The sequence below is a fragment of the Topomyia yanbarensis genome, chromosome 3 (assembly GCF_030247195.1).
Source record: "Topomyia yanbarensis strain Yona2022 chromosome 3, ASM3024719v1, whole genome shotgun sequence".
NCBI classification, from domain to species: Eukaryota; Metazoa; Arthropoda; class Insecta; order Diptera; family Culicidae; genus Topomyia; species Topomyia yanbarensis.
The window spans coordinates 355,154,571-355,174,453 of record NC_080672.1 but is presented as its reverse complement, the minus strand read 5'-3'; the positions used below and the strand labels follow the sequence as shown (position 1 = coordinate 355,174,453).

Sequence of the window (19,883 nt, the reverse complement as noted above, 5' to 3'; positions counted from 1 at the left end):
CCAATCTGATAACACTGCGAGTGGTGGTGTAGTTTCGGAGGCTACCCAACAACAACAAGTGTCATCGAGCGAAACAGACAAAGGAAATACTCCAACAAAGTAGATAGACGCTGAGTGCGAAATCAATAGTAGTTTATAGTAATTCCCCAATTAAATCTGCCCTAGTTTTTATCGGTGCGCGAACGTAGTTATCCTGACGGAGATTAAACAGGATCGTTGTGATTGTGATCAATCGTACGGTAAGCAGATTGCTATATAAAATAAATTGTGGCTATAGATTCCCACCGGCTGGTAGATGGACGTGGTGTAAGGTTCTCACACTGTCTGCATTTGTGTTTGCTAGGACCACATCGGAGTCTGCAGATAGGTTCTAAACAGCAATTCCACTCACAACTACGAGGAGTGACGAAGACCAGCAGTTGTGACGAAGTATCTTGAGTCGAACATTAGGGTGGCTCACCACCACATGTGAGTGTTTCATGCATATTGTATTTATTTAATTTGCAAAACCTAAATTGAAAACCTATATTGAAAACCTAAATTTAAAACCTAAGTTGCCTAAAATGAATTGAATTGTATAACCTAAAATTTATATACCCTAGTTATGTTCATGCTGATAATAGATATATTGTTTATAATTTTTGATGCTAGAATTCGCTGCAGAGACGAGTGAAACATATCATTGTTCCTTCGCTATTTCTAGGAGATAGAAGACTGAATGTAAGTCAAGAATTTATGTTTGAACTATATCCAATAATTGCCAATAATAAATTTCAGCTTAAAAGCTGTTTCAGCTGATACTGCTAAACGGAGGTTATTCTTTCTCCTCGAATCACCCGCGATAGTGAACAACAAGTGTATGGCAGGTTTGGATTGGACAATCATTTTTTTGCCATTCATTCATTGGTACCCTAATATACAATATAACTAGCAGATGACGAAGGAAAGTTTTATTCGCCTCCAGAGAACATGGGCAGAATTTGCATTTACTTTCACTGAATCGAAAGCATCCATCTGTGAGAACACGATACTGTCCACCAGTGGTAGGGGCAGACTAGCGCCCACGGGGGCATATTTTTACACCAATTTAAAAGCAGTACACTTCTATTACAAACAAGTTGAAGTTATATCCTTTTACATTCATTGACAAACTGAGTCTTCCAATTTATGAATTTCAAGCACGCTCCCATTAGTTATTCGTAACAACTAACAGATCTTAAATTGATCGATTTGTTTGCCTTTCTAGACTTCCCAAATCACTTATCTCGTTAGCCATTAACTGTTCATAAACGGTGATTATTATTCACAAGAAATTGAACGCAAACATCAAACAATATCAGAACAGCTAACTTTATTCGTTTTGGCTCTCCAAACATAGTCCGAAATTGTACCACACGTAGTACATGCCAAACTTTTTCCGTACCAACTGTTTCACATTCTTTTCCCTTACCACTCTACTACCCCTGCCGATAAATCTTTTGTCGGAAAGTTGAGCCGTGTAACGTTCTTGGGGAGTAAAAAGTTTGCCAGTATTAACAACAAAATCTCGTTAAAAGACGATTACAGTAATATGCTTTCGAAGCTGATTGGTATTGTGCAATGGATAATTTTGTGTGCATTCAGTGCGGTGTGGTGCGGTGGTAACAAGTAAAGTTTTTGGTTTACTTGCGAAAAACGAAACCATACGAACAAGAAAAAAAAACTGTTCCGCTTGCTGACCGCGACTCTCGGGTGTTCAATTAAAGTTAATTTGAAGCAGCTCTGACTGGGTCTGAAAAGGAGGTGCCATTTAATGTGCTTGTGCATCTTTGTACCAATGTGGTGTTGTAAGGGCAAAGCGTGAAAATTTATAACTAGTAAACATGGAGTTCTGATGCGGTTTATATTAGGGTGCCTGTCGCAGTGTTCGTTCTTTTATAGAGAAACGCGATAATTTAGGAAATGTAATTTTAGAGGGGGCCTCGGTAAAAATTTGGACGTAGGACTACGTCTTTGTTTTCGATATGGGGGTGAGCTTTGCAAATTCTACAAAAATGGTAAGTAACGAAAAGTGGTCCAATTTTAAACGCATATAATTCAGCTATCTCACGATAAATTTTCAATTTTTTTTTGGGCAAATCGCCCCGAAATATTTCTAAGAATAGATTCCAATAGATAAACCCAAAGATTTTTGATATCATGGCAATAAAAATTTAAATAATATACAACCCTGTCAAAATATCGCGCATTTACACACAGAAGATAGCGCTTTCCAAGCCCGGTACGTCAGATCTGTGTACCTAGCGCGCTACGCTTCTATGGATGACGTCATCATCGACTATTTAAAGAACGGATTTGGCCGGACAAGCTCAGATACCTGTTGAACGGCAGGCGGTGCAGGTCACTGCGCTGTGTCTTTTCACAGTCAATGTAGCTGAGTTAGAAGTCCGTTAGATTGCTTTTGGAGGTACGCTATGCTATGCTTTCTTTTGTGTTGTGCTTGTTTCCAGCACACTTTTATGTACAATCTCGAACACAGTTATTCCTACATTAAATCGCTTGCAAACACGGTTAACATAGTGTCGTGGTACTAGTTGTCTCTTTCGCTCTACTCATAATCATCAGCGTTGACTCATTTTGCTTTGTGCGCAAGAGTTCAATGTTTGAGGCGAATGTAGGTATATCTAATTTGGCAGGGTTACTATATTCACAGATTTTTCTTTTACGTGGATCGATGGAAAGCACAGATATATGATTAAGACCACTGCATTGCTACATTTGTATACGTACTTTAGGAAAGTTAAAATGATGGCAAAATAAAACTAGAAAGCTTGGTCGACAATTTGATTTTTCTTCACCAGTCCGGGTTTTTTACCACACACATTTGAAAAGTTTTTACAATTTTTAAAAGCTGATCTTGTGCTATAAACATTTAGTTTCAGATATTAGTTCGGTCACGGTTTTCTGTCTTCATATTTCAGATCATCTCAAATAAGTTTAAATGGATTCTATAGCCTACTACAAATGAAATAACTTGATAACCAAGAAGGTTTGGTTCAATATATAACATTCGATGTTGATTGGTTGCGCTTAAACTATTCGTAAGAAATATATTTGATTTATTATTACTCTAATAATAGCGATAAGCTTGAAATTAGTTGGTACCGCCACACGGTACTATCTTTGCTTTTAGGCCTGAGTTTAGTCCGGCCTAAGACGTTAGTACCTGTCATTGCAGAAATGGCTGCATCCTGAAACCAAACGAAATCAGTGTAAAAGGCCGCCGTGTTCCTCTTGCATACATCTCAATAATTTGAATCAACTTTTTGACCTTCATTTGCTTTATTATGGCCCATGTTGCACACATATCATATTAGGGCAAGTAAGCAAGTTTTATCCCGTACGAAAAACAGGTGTAATCGAGTTTTAAATGCATTTTTTTTAATATTCTTTATCGTCCTATATCTAGAAGGTGCTACACGCTCATTTCAAAACGCCACATCAATGAGTTATATTGCAGGTTAGCAGAAGTCAAATCATTTTGAAACAAACCGTCGAACGACATTTTATAATTGGATTCAGAGATGAAAATTATTATTGATTGTTAGTTTACCTATGGCTATCAAAATGAGTGAAGTTTAATTTGCTCGCAATTTTTTAGTTATATTAACAAGAGTAAAAGAAAAGAATATATAATCACAATTTGTACCCTTTTCTAGTTATATCTTCTCACAAAAACACAATAAGCAAGTGGAAGTTTATTTATATTTTTACTGCTTTCGAAAGAGTTCAAAACTAAGATTGAAAAAAAAATTGTAAATGAAGCCTTGCCATATAGCCTAAGTAACACTTTTAAATACGACGGCAAACAAGCTGCTACAAATATTCTCATTTTGATCGTTATTTAAATATTATCGGAGCTTGCTTAATTTATACTTTTCTAGCATATCTTGAACGATTTGCATTTCCGCTGAAGAACAAATTTTGATTTAATTCTTAATGATAGAACAGCAAAAAGTTGAATACGGAAAAATCGCCTAAATCGTGTCGGAACTTAAGGGGGGTTGTGTAAAATATTATCGGCAGGTATTTTCGATACAAAGATTGTTTGTCTTTTCAGTCAGGCGCCACATCGAAAACTTGTTTTGCGGTATACACTATAACTCAAAATCTACTGGACCAAACCTAAGACAAGACGTGACAATCGGCTTCTTGTTTTTCATTCGACATTCTTCTTTTCGCAGATTTCCACCCTGTCGAAATCTTCCGAACAGTGTTGCTATTTTTTAAAATGAAAATGGATTCTTGTTATTTTTATTTTACGCCTGCAATATTTTGTATCTTGAATCCATTATATTAATAAAGGGCACCGTTTTACCATGTCATGGGTGTTTAGTAAGGTTTGATGAAACCATTTTCTGACAAATTTTAGATTCATTTATTCATTTTTACTCTTTTAACGATAATAATATTATTTGTCAAAAGTAATTACATTATTTTTCTATAAATATAGCAACACTGCCAAACATCATTTGGGTATCCCTGCAGTAACATTGCGTACGGTGCAAAAAATCAGAATCAACCAATCAGGAGCTGGAACATTCGGACGTAAAATTGGAACAAATACAACCCCCTCTATTGTCATGTCTTGTCTTAGGACCAAAAGTTGAGACATTTGCACAGTTGTTTTTCACAGCATTTCACAAGTAACACGTAAGTTCACGGATTTCGTCGAGGTCCTGAAGATTCACTGTCTGCATCCAGTATCAGGTTCAATTTGTAAATTTATAATGGTCAATTCATTATCAGAAAGATCGCAGACTATAGGAAGTAACTAATTGTAATTTTTATTAATCAAAATTACTGGACTTTTGGTATTTCAGGCTTGATTGGTTAATCGTGCTGATAATTTGGATTACTTCATTTTCAGCAAAGGAGGTCTTCCATATGCATGGTTAGTAGAGAAGGTGGGTAGGATGGTATAATAAGCCCCACCAGGCTAAAATGTCAGATTTCTATTCCATGGACGACATAATTACCTGAAGCAAATAAATAATTTTATATGGCATTTTTCATGTGTTGCAGAACAACAACTGATACAAATATTTCAAAAGATGTAAGCTTAATTTTTATGACATTTTCGACGTTTTTTCACTCAAAAGTGCGCCATTCCGCGTAAAATCAAAATATCGAAAAATCCTACGTACGTCGCTATTGACAAAGGGAATCAGAAAAACTAGTTTTTGGTTAAAAATCGCGGCCGTGGACCCCTTTTAAAAACGCGCATAAGGTAAAAAAGCTGCAGAGCCGCCATCTTGTGATGAAATTCCTCGAAAAAAATATTTTGTTTGATTCAATACTTATGTTATAAATCACATTCAACAAGATGTCGATTGACCTTTTTATTGAACAATAAAAAAATCTCGAAAAAAGCCTACTTTTTTCGTGCTCTACAGTGGTGTGACCCCTTAGGCTAAATCGAGAATTTCAAAATCGTTTTAAAAACATAGACTATTAAATGGCATAAACAGTGAATTTTAAATTATCTTCACTGTACAGTTTTTTTTTAACATTGCCGTGTATTGCTGACCAGAACGCAGCAATGCAAATTGCACTAGGGGCAGATCACTTGTGATGCATTTTTAAAAATCAGCGAAATTAAATGCATTTCTTTCCATCAAAATTGAAATTCATTATGCATTTTGCGTTGCGTGTAATGTATTTTGCGTTGCGTGTAAGACGTCAAAACCCTATACATAAAACCAGCCCTACAATTAACAAAACATCGAGCAAAGTGGATCAGCGCAGGACGATTGTTAAACAATCTTTTCTGCGAGGGAGTGCAAAGTCGATGCAAAAATGGAAATTAAATGCATTTTTTTCTAATTTGATGCAAAGTTGTTATACATTCCTAGAGTGATCTGCCCCTAGAAATGGCAGCATCATGTTACCGGAAAAGACAAAAATATGCAAAAATTTGTCATGCTTCTCGTTATTTTCAATCCTCTTTTCGGCTTTCTTCTGGATAAATATGGCTCTCTTTGCTCGCAATAAAGATGGCAATAAATAAACCAGTTTATCAGGTAGGAAAGACAAGCACTGACGAACTACACTGATAAAATAATGTACTAATTAATGCATAGAAAACTACGCATTTTCAATAAAAGTGGAATAACCCATTAACTGGGTAAAGAGTCTGTACCCATAAATGAATACAGATCTTGTACGTCAACCTGGGTATATTTTACCCATTATTTTTCGCAAAACTGTTACAACAAAATGCGTAAAAAATACCCATTCATGAAAATCGCGCCAGAATGAAAAATACTGCCAATAGAATTATTCCTGAATTTAAAAAAAATATAACAACATTCATTAATCATTATTGTCTCCTTAACTACTTAACAAAATAAAACAGCCAACTGGATATATTGTTCATGGCTGGATCTTTTAGCTGCTCTAAAAATGCCGAACTGGCGCATATTTGCAACATCCTCAGTAGTCTAAACAGCCGTTGTTTTATGAGCGTTGCCGAAATGTTCCGTTTCCGGCACGGATTCAGATGCAGGCTGATAATTTGCAGGTTCCGCTACGAACCTTAGTTTGTAGGTTAACTCGCTTAAAATAATTCTTAATCACTCATTATTAAGATCAAAATGTCAATAGACATTGCCTCATCGAATAGTTGTGAAATGGATAAAAAGCACTCATTGTTAGTAGTAAAAAATACCCATTTTTGACAGCTCGAATTACTTCCGAAAATGGGCAATTTGAATACATAAAATAGGTAAAGTTTTTTTTCCGTGTATATCCGGAGCAAATTGAAATTACCTACTGGTAGGTAATAGATTTTAAGTGTGTAACTGCTATGAACTGTGTTTATCCAGTAACGGATTGTCCGGAATTTCCTTAAAAGAGAATTTTGACAGTTGGCTTTTAACCCGTAATCATATGTTTGTCGAGAAATAACTATTATGGCACCAATTACAACCACCACCTCTAACTCGACGAGCGCCTATTCAAACTGAATAAAAACATGCATATGTATACCAATTTATTTTCTTTTGTGCATTTAATATTATGTCCCTACAAAGTGCTGTACATCATCGGTCAACTTTCAACAATCCAACACGTTAAAATTCTAGGTTCAGAAACGTATCGGCTACAAGTTGACAAAAATTGTACTCAAACGCTATGGAACGAGAAATTTGACGAAGAAAAGCTATATGACTGCACGAAAGTATCGGAAAGAAAAACGATTCACCATGTTGTCTAATTTACTAATTTTCTTTAACTTGAATTTGTTGTTTTTTAATATTAACGTGTAACGCAGATCAGAATGCAGCCATATAAATGACAGCATCGTTTGATTAAAGCTTACCAAATATTTTAGGCCGGTTTAAAAGTTAGTCCGGTTTAAAAACTGTTGGTTTACATCAATTTCTTCGGGTTTGAATGTAAAGATTGATAAGTTTAACTTTTTTGAATTTAATTGATAAGTATTTAAAAAGTGTAAATATAGAGCATTAGCTATTTTTCTGGCTCAGACGAGTCCACCAAATATTTCTGGTTCCGTAAGCGAAATAACGAAAATGAAAAACAAATCAAATTTATTACAAAAAATAATATTTCGCTATATGCTACAAATAAAATTTTGCGTACACTAAGTCGCTCAACAGTTATTATCCTGCAATTTTACGAAATCACTTCGTTGTTGGTGGTGCTTATTTGCAGCTGCATCAAGGGATAGCGGGTTTGTTCTAATCTAAGTGGTTAGGTCAACATACAACAAGTTCTTCCGGTGTTGTTGCTGCTGCTGCAACCGGTGTTGTTGGCTATGAAGGTAAGTTTTGCCCCTTTGATGGAACGCCTGGTCACGAATTACCGAGACCACAGAGTGCTTCTAGAAATTCTAGACCAAATAAAACCGACAAAACCGTTCACAAACATGAGAAATTTAAAGCTTTATTGTGACGGTATTGACGAGTGTACGGTGATTGTGAGGTAATTTTGGTAATTTTCCAATCAACCTGAACTAAATTTCACAACAAATTACAGAAGGAATGAAAAGGTATATACTTGTCTCTTTTTTCGCACATTCGCTAATAAAAAGCGACTACAGCTGAACGCACACAAGGCGACAGGACACGCGCAAAAAATAAGCACGATGGATTTTGTTCTGCCTATTCCAACGTAGAACAAAATCCATAGTGAATATTCGTTGTGGCATGTGTCCTGTCGCCTCGCGTACAAACAGTTTAAAGTCTAGAATGTCGTGCAATTGCTTTGATTCCACTTCGCACGTTGAAGATTAAGGAATTTAACATGCCTTTCTCAAAAAACCATCACATTTCCGCTTGGATTAAAGCCGCGACACAAGTCATCGAAAGAAACTTGTTCGACATCATTTTGAGGGTCAGCTTCAAACCGTGCCCGGGTTTGCCCGGAGTCCTCCTCGATATAATTTGCTGCTCGTAATCCTTACTTAAAACCAGTAAAACGAAGTTGCGCGTACGTGACCGGAGTGTATTACGCGGAATTCACGTCGACGAAAATCAAATCGAACGACATAGATGAGCAAATTATAGATGACATAGATGAGCTTACGTCACACTCATCGTTTATAATAACGCACAGATCTTCCAGATCGGTCAACAGACATTTTCGGAAGGAATTCCTTGGCACGGAACCCACGAGACTGTTGCAAACAAATCGAACAGGCAAATTACAGCCATTTGATTGAGTTCCGCGCTCATACCAATTGAATAATGTTGTAGAGGGAGAACATTACCTCACCAGGGAAAACGTGTCGGGCTGACAGCAGAGGGTAGAAAAAGGACCTGAAAGAAGACTTGAAACCAGTATATACTGCAAGAACCACACATCTCACAAAGCTCACCGAAGACAAGAGTAAGATAACGCCACGTTATGCCACCGGATGAATACAGTGGAGACCCGATTTTATCAGTCTCCGATTTTATCTACCTCCGATTTTATCAGCTTTTTGACCCGATTTTATCAGCTTTATATGAAAATTAATAGTTGGAATATAGAAAAATATATGTCCCGATTTTATCAATGTCCCTGTTTTAACAGCTTAAAATTCGACAAGGTGCTGATAAAAGCGGGTCATTACTGTATAACTAGTGGTGCAATGTCCACATGTCCTTGATTCTTTATTCGGTTTTTTTTATCTGTCGTGACCTTATCGACGCGGATTGATCGTCACGTTATTAAAGCTTTCCACTTCCGAAGGACGAGTTGACCAATCGCATGAACAACGATGGTCCGTTTAGAACGAGTTAAGTACGATTCACACGATACATCAGGCTTCCGTCACCGGTACGGAATGTCCCGTTACATGCAGTTACATGCAGTTAAATGGAAGGATTCACACACAACATCAACGGCACGGAACGTTTTGACGTACAGCTTTTTTGAACGGGTACAAGAAAAAAGTATTAAACTTATCCTGACGGAACGGAGACGTTCCATTAACGTTGACGTTGACGGAAGCTGATGTATCGTCTGAATCGTTTTTTAATTGGCCGTGAGGATAACGTCGGCGCGGAGTGATTGCGAGTCACACACCCGAACGACGGTGGCCCTAAAGATCGAATAGCTGTTTGAAGCGGGAGCAGGAATTGCATTTATCACTCATATGAGTAAATGCGTCCGAATAATTTGCTACTGGAACAATAAAAACTCACATTTTCACACGAAAAGTTATTGGCACTCAAACAACTGCTCCGGATAAATACAACGCGTTATTTCTCCGGATAAATAAAACCGCCAGAGAATGATCGAATGAGTTTATCACGGTATCTTTATTGCGCTCGCTGCCTTGCTGTCGCTATTCCAAAACACGAAAGAACAAGTCTATCGTACTTCTTTGCCGCTTTTCTTCGAAATTAAGTGTATAATTTGACACTTCCATTGATTTCCACGAAATTAACCCTTAAATTTAAGTTGACATGAATTTTGTGGTTCAGAAAGAGCTATATTTTGTGTATCGTTAAATTTTGTGTGTACGCTTCAGTTGCAAATATGCACAATTCACATCGGCTGCAAATGAAAATACGTGCGTCATGAAATAAAAGATTGTAGTAGACGCTGTCTCTAGTATGCAATGGCGGCTCCAGGGAAGGGTATTATATGTTTAACAGTTATGCATAACTTCCGTGGTACTGAACAGAATATTTAAAGTTATGGGTTAAAAATAATTAAATAATTAAATTTAAAAAAATACAACAAATGGAAAATGGATTTTTGAGAATGTCTCATAGGCATCCTGCAATAATCAGCGAAATTTCTTTCCAGTTTAGTAACAAATCAGGAGTCACACAAGGACGCAATTACTGTACACTCTGTTCCTCAAAGATATAGAATTTATATCATGTGTAAAGCATAAACTGCCAATAGTGTATCTGCCTGGAAGAGCCTCTAGTGTCAGGGTCTATGTTACACTTTTAGCCGGAGTGGGTAGTAAGATAAGCATAGATTGGGAGTCTATTACCAAAGATGTAGGGGAACATGGGGAGACTTGACCAAGCGCAAAATTCTATTTTTGGCTATGGTGTCTTCTATTCCATTCTTAAAAATTTTTCAAAAATATTTTTATACTTGTTTCGATCCCTTAAGGTAATTTTAAATTTTTGGAATGAAAAATCATTTCCTTACAAAAAAAAGCGTGATTAATGAATTTGCATTAAATGATGTAATTTTTTATCAATCTTTGTATGGACATATCTACTCGAATACTAATTACTATTAATGTACTAATTCATCATCTTAATCCTTGTGAAGCAGTGAAATGATTTTACATAAATTGTAACATTGGAATAGTTATTACTAGAATTTCCATGACGTTGAACGCAATAACTAATGTTGGGGAGACTTGACCAAGATTTTATGGGGAGACTTGACCAAGTGGCAATTAGCTGAAGAAAGATGCAAAATTCCTGATATTTATTATGCTTTGGTATCTGCTGTTAATGTTAATCACGCCATAAAAAAATCCCACCACAAACATAAGTCTTTATATTTTAGTATTAGTAAACAAAGTTAGTAAATTGTAGGACTGATTTCGTGACGTGTGAACATGCAATGAAAGCAGTACAGTTAATCCTCAAAAAGAAATGCATTAAAAAATCGAAATTTATCAAATGCAACCCTTTTATATTTTTTACTGCTACCTAAAGATCTCGGCAATATGGAAAAAAATAATTACAGTATGTTTTATGTCATTATTTTTTGCTATGATTTTTCAAAATTCTCTTGGTCAAGTCTCCCCACGCCTTGGTCAAGTCTCCCCGCAGTGGGGAGACTTGACCAAAAAAAAAAACGATCACAGAAAAACTTTGTAACTTTTCAAAAATTAAAATCAAAATTCTGCAAAAAATCATGAAGACGCACAATAACTTTGCACATATCTCAATGACTTTTGAGGGATTGAAGGCTTTTTCAGAAATTTATGCAGTTTTTGCTGAAAACCTGGTCAAGTCTCCCCATGTTCCCCTATCGCCTTTTCATAGGCTCACAAAACAATCGCTTAAAATCAATGCGTTTGTGGAAATGAAATCCTCATTCATAATTAATTTCAAACGTGCGCATTAAAGGGTGTACGGAATCAAATGAACCACTTATTTATGCGTATTGAGGGTCAAATGTTCGCAATACTATTTCAAATCACTACTTACCGTAGATTTACCTTTACCGGTTCTTGTTAATAGCATGGTAAAAGATATCCGGAGTTCACAGGTACGTGCGAAAAAAAATTACGCCGCGGATGGCTTTCTAATTCTATGTTTAGGAGTCGCACCATCCACCCTCCACTACATCCCTGGAATAAACAGTCCATACAGTCCATTACTCTCCAACACATCCGATCGGTACAATATCACGTCGTTTACGACCATCAGTGAGATCACCAGTGAGGTCAGCAGCGCATCGTCGGTGGTAGTGCCATCAGCAGTGATAAGAGTGGTGGTTGCACTACGTTATCAGCATGTGGTGGTCCACGATCGTCATACACCAATCCAGAGCGGGAGATCGCCTGATCGAGAGAGTGCCTGGGAAAACATCGCAGATCACACTGCATTGCTTCGGGCTAGCCTAGTGGTGAACGTGCAGGACAGTGCCATTTCAATCTCCGGTGAAGACGGTCCAACGGACCCATGTGATATTACTCCAGATGTATAAATTTTATGTTAGATGTTAATATTTTAATAAATAGTCGTTAGTCCATCTAATATGTATAATAAAGGTGTTGTGTGATGTGTGAACAATTCGTGGGCGCCTATTTTATTGGTCGTATGACAACCCAAGATGCATGCATACATGGCTGAGCAAAATTAGACCGTATTAAGTCAGAGCCAGTTTCATCACCAAATTTCAACCGGACCCGTTGTGGCTGATTGCATGCAGATACCAAAGGTGGGTTTCGATCGCCTTCGGTGTTGGCTAGGACCAAGGAGCCAACATTTTGGTCCTTCGAGCCGGATCCCGGACCGGGTCTGGTGTCAAAGAAACCTACCAGCGGACGCGTCGATGCTGGGTCGGCGCCATTGTCATCGCGGGCACTATTAAAAACCGCCATCGCTGCTCTACCAAAGGAAACAATTACACAATACCTGATCGGCCATCGCATGTTGGATCGACGCTCAAATTCCGCCATCGCTTTTCGCCTGGACATTGGCGCCAAAGGATTTTTCTCAGGTGAGTTGATCCGCTACTATATGTCCAGCCGAAGCTGGCACACAAACTCGTGCTAACACCAATTTTTCTTGCTGTTGTTCGGATACCAAATTGTTTCTCGATTGCGGGAGATGAAATCGATATCATCGGAATTGTGATTCATTTACGGTTGCCGTTTCCATGAACATCGGCACTCGATCATCGGTTGGAGTTTGGCGAAATTATTTACTACGTGATCGACGTCGGTTGCGTTTCATCATCATTAACCAGTGTCAAGGAAGACTTTGTCAGAAACTCTCGACAATCAATTAAATCGGGATCAAGGACGTGATTCGGGGGGGGGGAGCGCCACATCAAGGTTTTCCAGGTTAGTCTAGAATAGAGTATATGTCAGCCGAGGCTGGATTCGGAAAATACACATCTTGATTATTGTTATCCTCTTCGACTGTGTTCTTGTACCTTTGTTGAGCCCTGGATTGAGTTTGCACGAAACTATTTGGATTCTTTTACCTTGGATTGGGATGTTCGGTTGCACTGCTTGTTTCTCCAGGTGAGATACAGTGGTATATGGCCAGCCGTGGCCAAGGTTTATTGATACTACACCAGAATTCTCCTCCTCTTCTCGCAATAAATAATTTTCGCCGCGCACCTGAGCAATATTAACGAATACAAGGTCAACATTGGAGTACCACTGCTGATTTTACTTTGAGATCTGCATTTGATCTCTGCGCAGCATTTTTTCGTCCAGGTAAAATACAGAATAGTATATGCCTGGCGAAGCTAGGACCAATCGCAGTATACTACACCAATTTCATCTCCTCTCGCTTCTGACGAACAACCACCATGCCTCCTACTGCATCATCTGCTGCCAAGAAAGGAGCATCCCTGAAGGCGCTGACGACGAGGTTAAAGGATGTTCAGTCCTCGTTCAACGATATATGGCAGTTTGTAGAGAACTGCACGGAAGAAACTACTATCACCGACGCGGAAATACGCCTGCAGAAACTCGACGAGCTGTGGGAAAGGTTTGGTGATATCCTAGTCGAGATAAAATGCCACGATGATTTTCCTGCCGATGGTGATGGTTACGAGAAGGAACGAAAGGAATTTAGTGACTATTACTACCGGGCAAAATCGTTTCTCGTAGATAGGGTCAAGGAGCGACAGGAATATTCGGTTTTGGAACAGTCCATCCGTGTCGGAGAGACGTCGATGCATGGCACGTTGGATCACGTACGCCTCCCACAGATAAAACTGCAGACTTTCAACGGTGACATCGACGAGTGGCTTAGTTTTCGGGACCTTTTCACTTCACTCATCCATTGGAAGTCGGACTTGCCCGAAGTTGAAAAGTTCCATTACCTCAAGGGGTGTCTGCAAGGTGAACCAAAGAGCCTTATTGACCCTTTGCAGATCACTAAGGCAAATTATCCAATTGCCTGGGAAATGTTGTTAAAAAGGTACAACAACAGCAAGCTGCTGAGAAAGCGACAGGTGGAGTCGCTGTTCAAGTTGCCTAGCCTTTCGAAGGAGTCCGCATCAGAGCTACACATTCTTCTGGAGAGTTTTGAGAGGGCTGTCCAAACTCTCGATCAAGCTGTACAACCTGGAGATTACAAGGATCTTCTTCTCATTAGCCTTCTCACCGCGCGTCTGGACCCAGTGACTCGTAGGGGGTGGGAAGAGTGCTCGTCAAGCAAGGAAGTGGATACACTGAAGGATCTCACAGACTTTCTTCATCGTCGAGTGCAGGTGTTGGAGTCGCTACCACCAAGGTCGGTGGACAACAGGGGCACCCAGCAGTCACAAGTGCCTTCGAAACAGAAACCACCTGTTGTGAAGACTAGCTACAGTACAGCACAATCGTCTGGGGGACGTTGCGTGGCATGCACGGCGAACCATCTGCTGTATCAGTGCGGTGCATTCCAGCGGATGTCGGTATCAGATCGGGAAGCACTACTTCGGACTCACTCTCTCTGTCGTAACTGCTTTAGGCAGGGCCACCAGGCGAAGGATTGTCAGTCCAAATTTTCCTGCCGAAATTGTAAGGGTCGGCATCACACGATGGTTTGCTTCAAACGAGAGAAGGAAAATAATGCCAAGGGAGCAAAAATTGCTAATGGTGAGAACGCATCTACATCCAAGGAGCCTCAGGCACCTGAATCTCTTCAAGTGGCCAATGTAGCAGCTACCGATGTGTCAGCATCTAACACAGTTCAACAATTTTCATCGCAGGTGTTACTGGCCACCGCAGTAGTCGTTATCGAGGATGATGACGGCAGACATTTCCCCGCTCGTGCCCTGCTAGACTCGGGGTCGGAGAGCAATTTTGTAACGGAGCGATTGAGTCAAAGGTTGAAGGTTGGACGACAAAAGGTAGAAATTTCGGTTCTCGGAATCGGTCAGACCGCCACTAAGGTCAAGCAGCGGATTTTAACCACGATTCGGTCGCGCGTTTCTGACTTTTCACGAGAAATGAGCTTTCTCGTATTACCAAAGGTGACGGTAAATCTACCGACAGCCACAATCAACGCAGCAGGATGGGCAATTCCAAATGGTATTAAATTGGCCGATCCGTCATTCTGTGTGTCCAAGGGTGTGGACATGGTACTCGGCATTGAAGCCTTTTTCGACTTCTTCGTAACTGGTCGGAAAATATTATTTGGCGAGCAAATGCCAGCGTTAAACAAGTCGGTATTTGGGTGGGTGGTTTGCGGCGGCTTATCAAACCCCACTCAGTCACTAAAGATTAATTGCAATGTTTCCACGTCGGATAGTTTGGAAGCGCTGGTGGAACGATTCTGGGATTGCGAGGGAATCGAATCAACGGTAAATTATTCACCTGATGAGGCGCGCTGTGAGGCATTGTTTGCCCAAACAGTTCAGCGTGGTGCAGATGGGCGGTATACTGTTTCTCTACCAAAGGACGAAGCAATCCTTGCTCGGATGGGCGATTCAAGGGACATCGCATTCCGAAGGCTCTTAGGCACGGAGCGAAGGCTGGCAAGGGACGCTGGTCTACGGGAACAGTACGTTTCATTCATGGAGGAATATCATCGGTTGGGACACATGCGAAGGGTCGAGGCAACGGCGAGTGATCCAGTTAGACGATGTTACCTACCGCATCATCCTGTAGTTAAGGAGGCGAGCACTACTACGAGGGTTCGAGTAGTCTTTGACGCATCCTGTAACACATCGTCGGGCATCTCGTTAAACGATGTATTGCTGGTGGGGCCAGTAATCCAGGAGGATCTACGGTCGATTATCTTGAGATGCAGGACCAATCAGATAATGCTCGTGGCCGACGTTGAAAAAATGTTTCGACAGATCTTGATCAGCCCGGAGGAGAGACCATTGCAATGCATCCTTTGGCGCTCGTCACCTACTGCGGAGGTATCAACGTACGAGCTAAATACGGTTACCTATGGTACCAAACCAGCACCGTTCCTGGCAACTCGAACGCTGCAACAACTGGCGACAGATGAAGAGTATCGATTTCCTTTGGCTGCAAGGGCAGTCATCAAGGACACGTATATGGATGATGTGATAACAGGTTCGAATGATGTGAATGAGGCGATGCAGCTAAGGATTCAATTAAACGAACTGCTGGATAGTGGTGGATTTCGGCTCAGGAAGTGGGCGTCGAACTCGATGCAAGTATTGGAAGGCATTTCCAACGATGATTTGGCAATTCGTGATACCAAGGGAATAAGTTTAGACCCAGATCCCTCAGTGAAGACATTGGGGCTCATGTGGATACCGAATACTGATGTTTTCAGGTTCCAGTTCAACATTCCACCACCGGATGAAACGGATGCACTATCAAAACGTCGGGTTTTATCGATAATAGCTACACTATTCGATCCTTTGGGACTTATAGGCGCCACCATCACGACCGCCAAGCTGTTCATGCAGCTTTTATGGACTCTTAGAGACAACGATGGAAATCGTTTGGATTGGGATCAATCGTTATCACCGATGGTGGGTGAGAGTTGGCGGAAATTTCATTTGCAATTGCCGCTACTCGACGATATACGCATCGAACGAAGTGTAATTCTACCCGGTGCCGTATCCTCAGAAATACACTGCTTCTCGGATGCCTCTGAGAAGGCATACGGGGCTTGCCTTTATATTCGCAGCCAGGATGTAGAGGGGAAGGTAGCGGTTCGACTGTTAACCTCTAAATCAAAGGTTGCTCCATTGAAAAGCCAGACAATTCCGAGGTTGGAGTTGTGTGGAGCGCTTCTCGCAGCCCAGTTGTTCGAAAAGGTTCAGAAATCCATCGGAATTAGAATGCCTGCTTACTTCTGGACTGATTCTACCTGCGTATTGCGTTGGATTAACGCGGTTCCGACGACGTGGAGCACGTTTATTGCCAACAGGGTGGCAAAGATCCAGAACTTAACGGAAGAATGGGAGTGGCGTCATGTTCCTGGCAAAAACAATCCTGCAGATTTAATATCCAGAGGAGTTTCTCCACAGGACATTCTCAGTAACGCCTTCTGGTGGCAGGGCCCCACCTGGTTGGCAGAATTTCGAGAACTGTGGCCTCAGTCTCATGGCGATGGTGACAGCGAGGAAGGGGACGAAGAAAGGCGTCGCACAGTAGTTTCAACAACATGTTCTTCAGTAAAGGAATTCAACGATTGGTACATCTGCAAGTTTTCATCCTATTCAGATCTGGTTCGACGTACAGCTATTTGGTTGCGACTCATTAAACTACTACGCACTCAGAAAAATCAGCCACCTGGTTTTATTACTACTATCGAGCTGCGGGAAGCAGAGGAAACCCTTGTTCGTCGTGTACAACTGGAAGGGTTTGCTAATGAGTGGAAGGCTCTAACGAATGGTAAGCCAGTATCAGGTCAATCGGCTTTACGTTGGTACAACCCTGGTATCGCAGAAGATCGTCTTATTAGGCTTGGTGGACGACTAAAACATTCACAGGAATCGGATGATACCAAGCACCCTATAGCTCTTCCAGCTCGTCATCGCTTCACTCGGATGCTACTACAACATTACCACGAGCGATTGCTTCATGCTGGACCACAGCTACTTTTGAGTGTCGTAAGGCTTCGTTTCTGGCCTTTGCGTGGAAGAGATATGGCAAGACATATTGTGCACAAATGCCATAGATGTTTTCGTGCGAAACCAACTCCGGTACAGCAGTTCATGGGAGAATTGCCATCAGCTCGCGTGACAGTTTCTCGGCCATTTTCGAAAACAGGTGTGGATTATTTCGGACCGGTGTACTTGAGACCAGTACCACGACGAGGAGCAGTGAAAGCATATGTCGCCATATTCATCTGCCTTTGCACCAAAGCAGTACACATCGAGTTGGTGTCGGACTTGTCCACAGATCGGTTTATGCAAGCACTTAGAAAGTTCGTGGCACGAAGGGGCAAGTGCACCGACATATACTCCGACAATGGCACAAATTTTGTCGGAGCTCGCAATAGGATCCAAGAATTTTTCTCTCTTTTTAAAAACAAGCAGCATTGCGAGCAGGTGTCAAGGTATTGTGCGGAAGAAGGAATACACTGGCACTTCAGTCCCCCAACTGCACCACATTTCGGCGGGTTGTGGGAAGCCGCTGTCCGTTCAGCCAAGCATCATCTCTTAAGGGTCATCGGTGACAGTCCAATCACACCTGAGGATATGCACACCTTGCTGGTTCAAGTCGAGGGATGCTTGAACTCGCGGCCAATCACAGCTGTTTCCGATGATCCCAACGATCTGGAGTCATTAACTCCAGCTCACTTCCTGGTAGGATCTTCGTTGCAGTCTATCCCGGAGCCTAACTATCAAAATGTTCCAACAAATCGTCTGAAACAATGGCAACTGGTGCAAAGGAAGCTACAAGACTTCTGGACGAGGTGGCGGAGAGAATACCTGTCCCAGCTACAAGGCAGAGTGAAACGTTGGCGTCCACCGGTACAAATGGAAGTCGGAAGGTTGGTCATTATTCGGGACGATAATCAGCCTCCTTTCCGATGGAAGATGGGAAGAATCGAAGTCGTTCATCCGGGAGAAGACGGTGTCGTACGAGTGGTGACCCTGAAAACAGCCACTGGGTTGCTGACACGACCAGTTGAGAAACTGTGCATCTTGCCTTTGCAGAAAGCTTCGAGGACAATAATTCTACTGAAGGAGAACCCCAGTGATCACACTTCCCACATCCTGTCCTTGTCGAAGAGGAGTTTTTTCTTTATTTTTCAGAAATGCTGTTATTTCTGGGTGGGTGAGGATGTTTAGGAGTCGCACCATCCACCCTCCACTACATCCCTGGAATAAACAGTCCATACAGTCCATTACTCTCCAACACATCCGATCGGTACAATATCACGTCGTTTACGACCATCAGTGAGATCACCAGTGAGGTCAGCAGCGCATCGTCGGTGGTAGTGCCATCAGCAGTGATAAGAGTGGTGGTTGCACTACGTTATCAGCATGTGGTGGTCCACGATCGTCATACACCAATCCAGAGCGGGAGATCGCCTGATCGAGAGAGTGCCTGGGAAAACATCGCAGATCACACTGCATTGCTTCGGGCTAGCCTAGTGGTGAACGTGCAGGACAGTGCCATTTCAATCTCCGGTGAAGACGGTCCAACGGACCCATGTGATATTACTCCAGATGTATAAATTTTATGTTAGATGTTAATATTTTAATAAATAGTCGTTAGTCCATCTAATATGTATAATAAAGGTGTTGTGTGATGTGTGAACAATTCGTGGGCGCCTATTTTATTGGTCATATGACAACCCAAGATGCATGCATACATGGCTGAGCAAAATTAGACCGTATTAAGTCAGAGCCAGTTTCATCACCAAATTTCAACCGGACCCGTTGTGGCTGATTGCATGCAGATACCAAAGGTGGGTTTCGATCGTCTTCGGTGTTGGCTAGGACCAAGGAGCCAACATTCTATTTTCGTCATTGGTGCACAATTCTTAGCGAAACATACACAATGTAAATAATACACATTGAACTAAGTGCATCTGAAGTTTCAATAGATAATCCCTAATTGAAAAAAATTACCAGAAATTGAAAGTAATGCAATTTGATTCCATACACCCTTTGTAAGTAGAGGTTTGCCCACTACTCGAGTTCTGATTGCCCGGCGGACAGGGCGGCTTACGTGTCTCTACAAGAATTTCTGATTTTCGTATACAAACAAAAAGATAAACGAACAAAATAAATTAATA

General features: G+C 40.9%; 2 protein-coding genes and 1 long non-coding RNA gene across 4 annotated transcripts in view; 2 read left to right on the top strand and 1 right to left on the bottom strand.

The window, feature by feature from the left end:
• Nucleotides 1-19,883, bottom strand: part of LOC131690099 (EGFR adapter protein-like) — a 228,623-nt gene that overhangs the window by 71,578 nt on the left and 137,162 nt on the right. The window lies entirely within an intron of this gene.
• LOC131690103 (uncharacterized) lies at nucleotides 7-704 on the top strand. 2 transcript variants are annotated; one of them, XR_009305510.1, is made up of 3 exons: nucleotides 7-239; nucleotides 344-468; nucleotides 652-704. It is a non-coding gene; the product is annotated as an uncharacterized LOC131690103 (long non-coding RNA). The 2 variants fall into 2 exon arrangements; XR_009305509.1 differs by having other exon boundaries at nucleotides 296-468.
• Nucleotides 13,519-19,319, top strand: LOC131688192 (uncharacterized). The gene is made up of 2 exons (XM_058972362.1): nucleotides 13,519-18,874; nucleotides 18,931-19,319. The coding sequence occupies exons 1-2, from the start codon at nucleotides 13,519-13,521 to the stop codon at nucleotides 19,317-19,319; spliced, it is 5,745 nt and encodes a 1,914-aa protein (XP_058828345.1).

Coding starts and splice junctions, on each gene's coding strand:
- LOC131688192 (XM_058972362.1), top strand. CDS start 13,519: ATGCCTCCTACTGCATCATCTGCTGCCAAGAAAGGAGCATCCCTGAAG. Junction 18,875..18,930: donor CCTGTCCTTGTCGAAGAGGA/GTTTTTTCTTTA, acceptor GAGGATGTTTAG/GAGTCGCACCATCCACCCTC.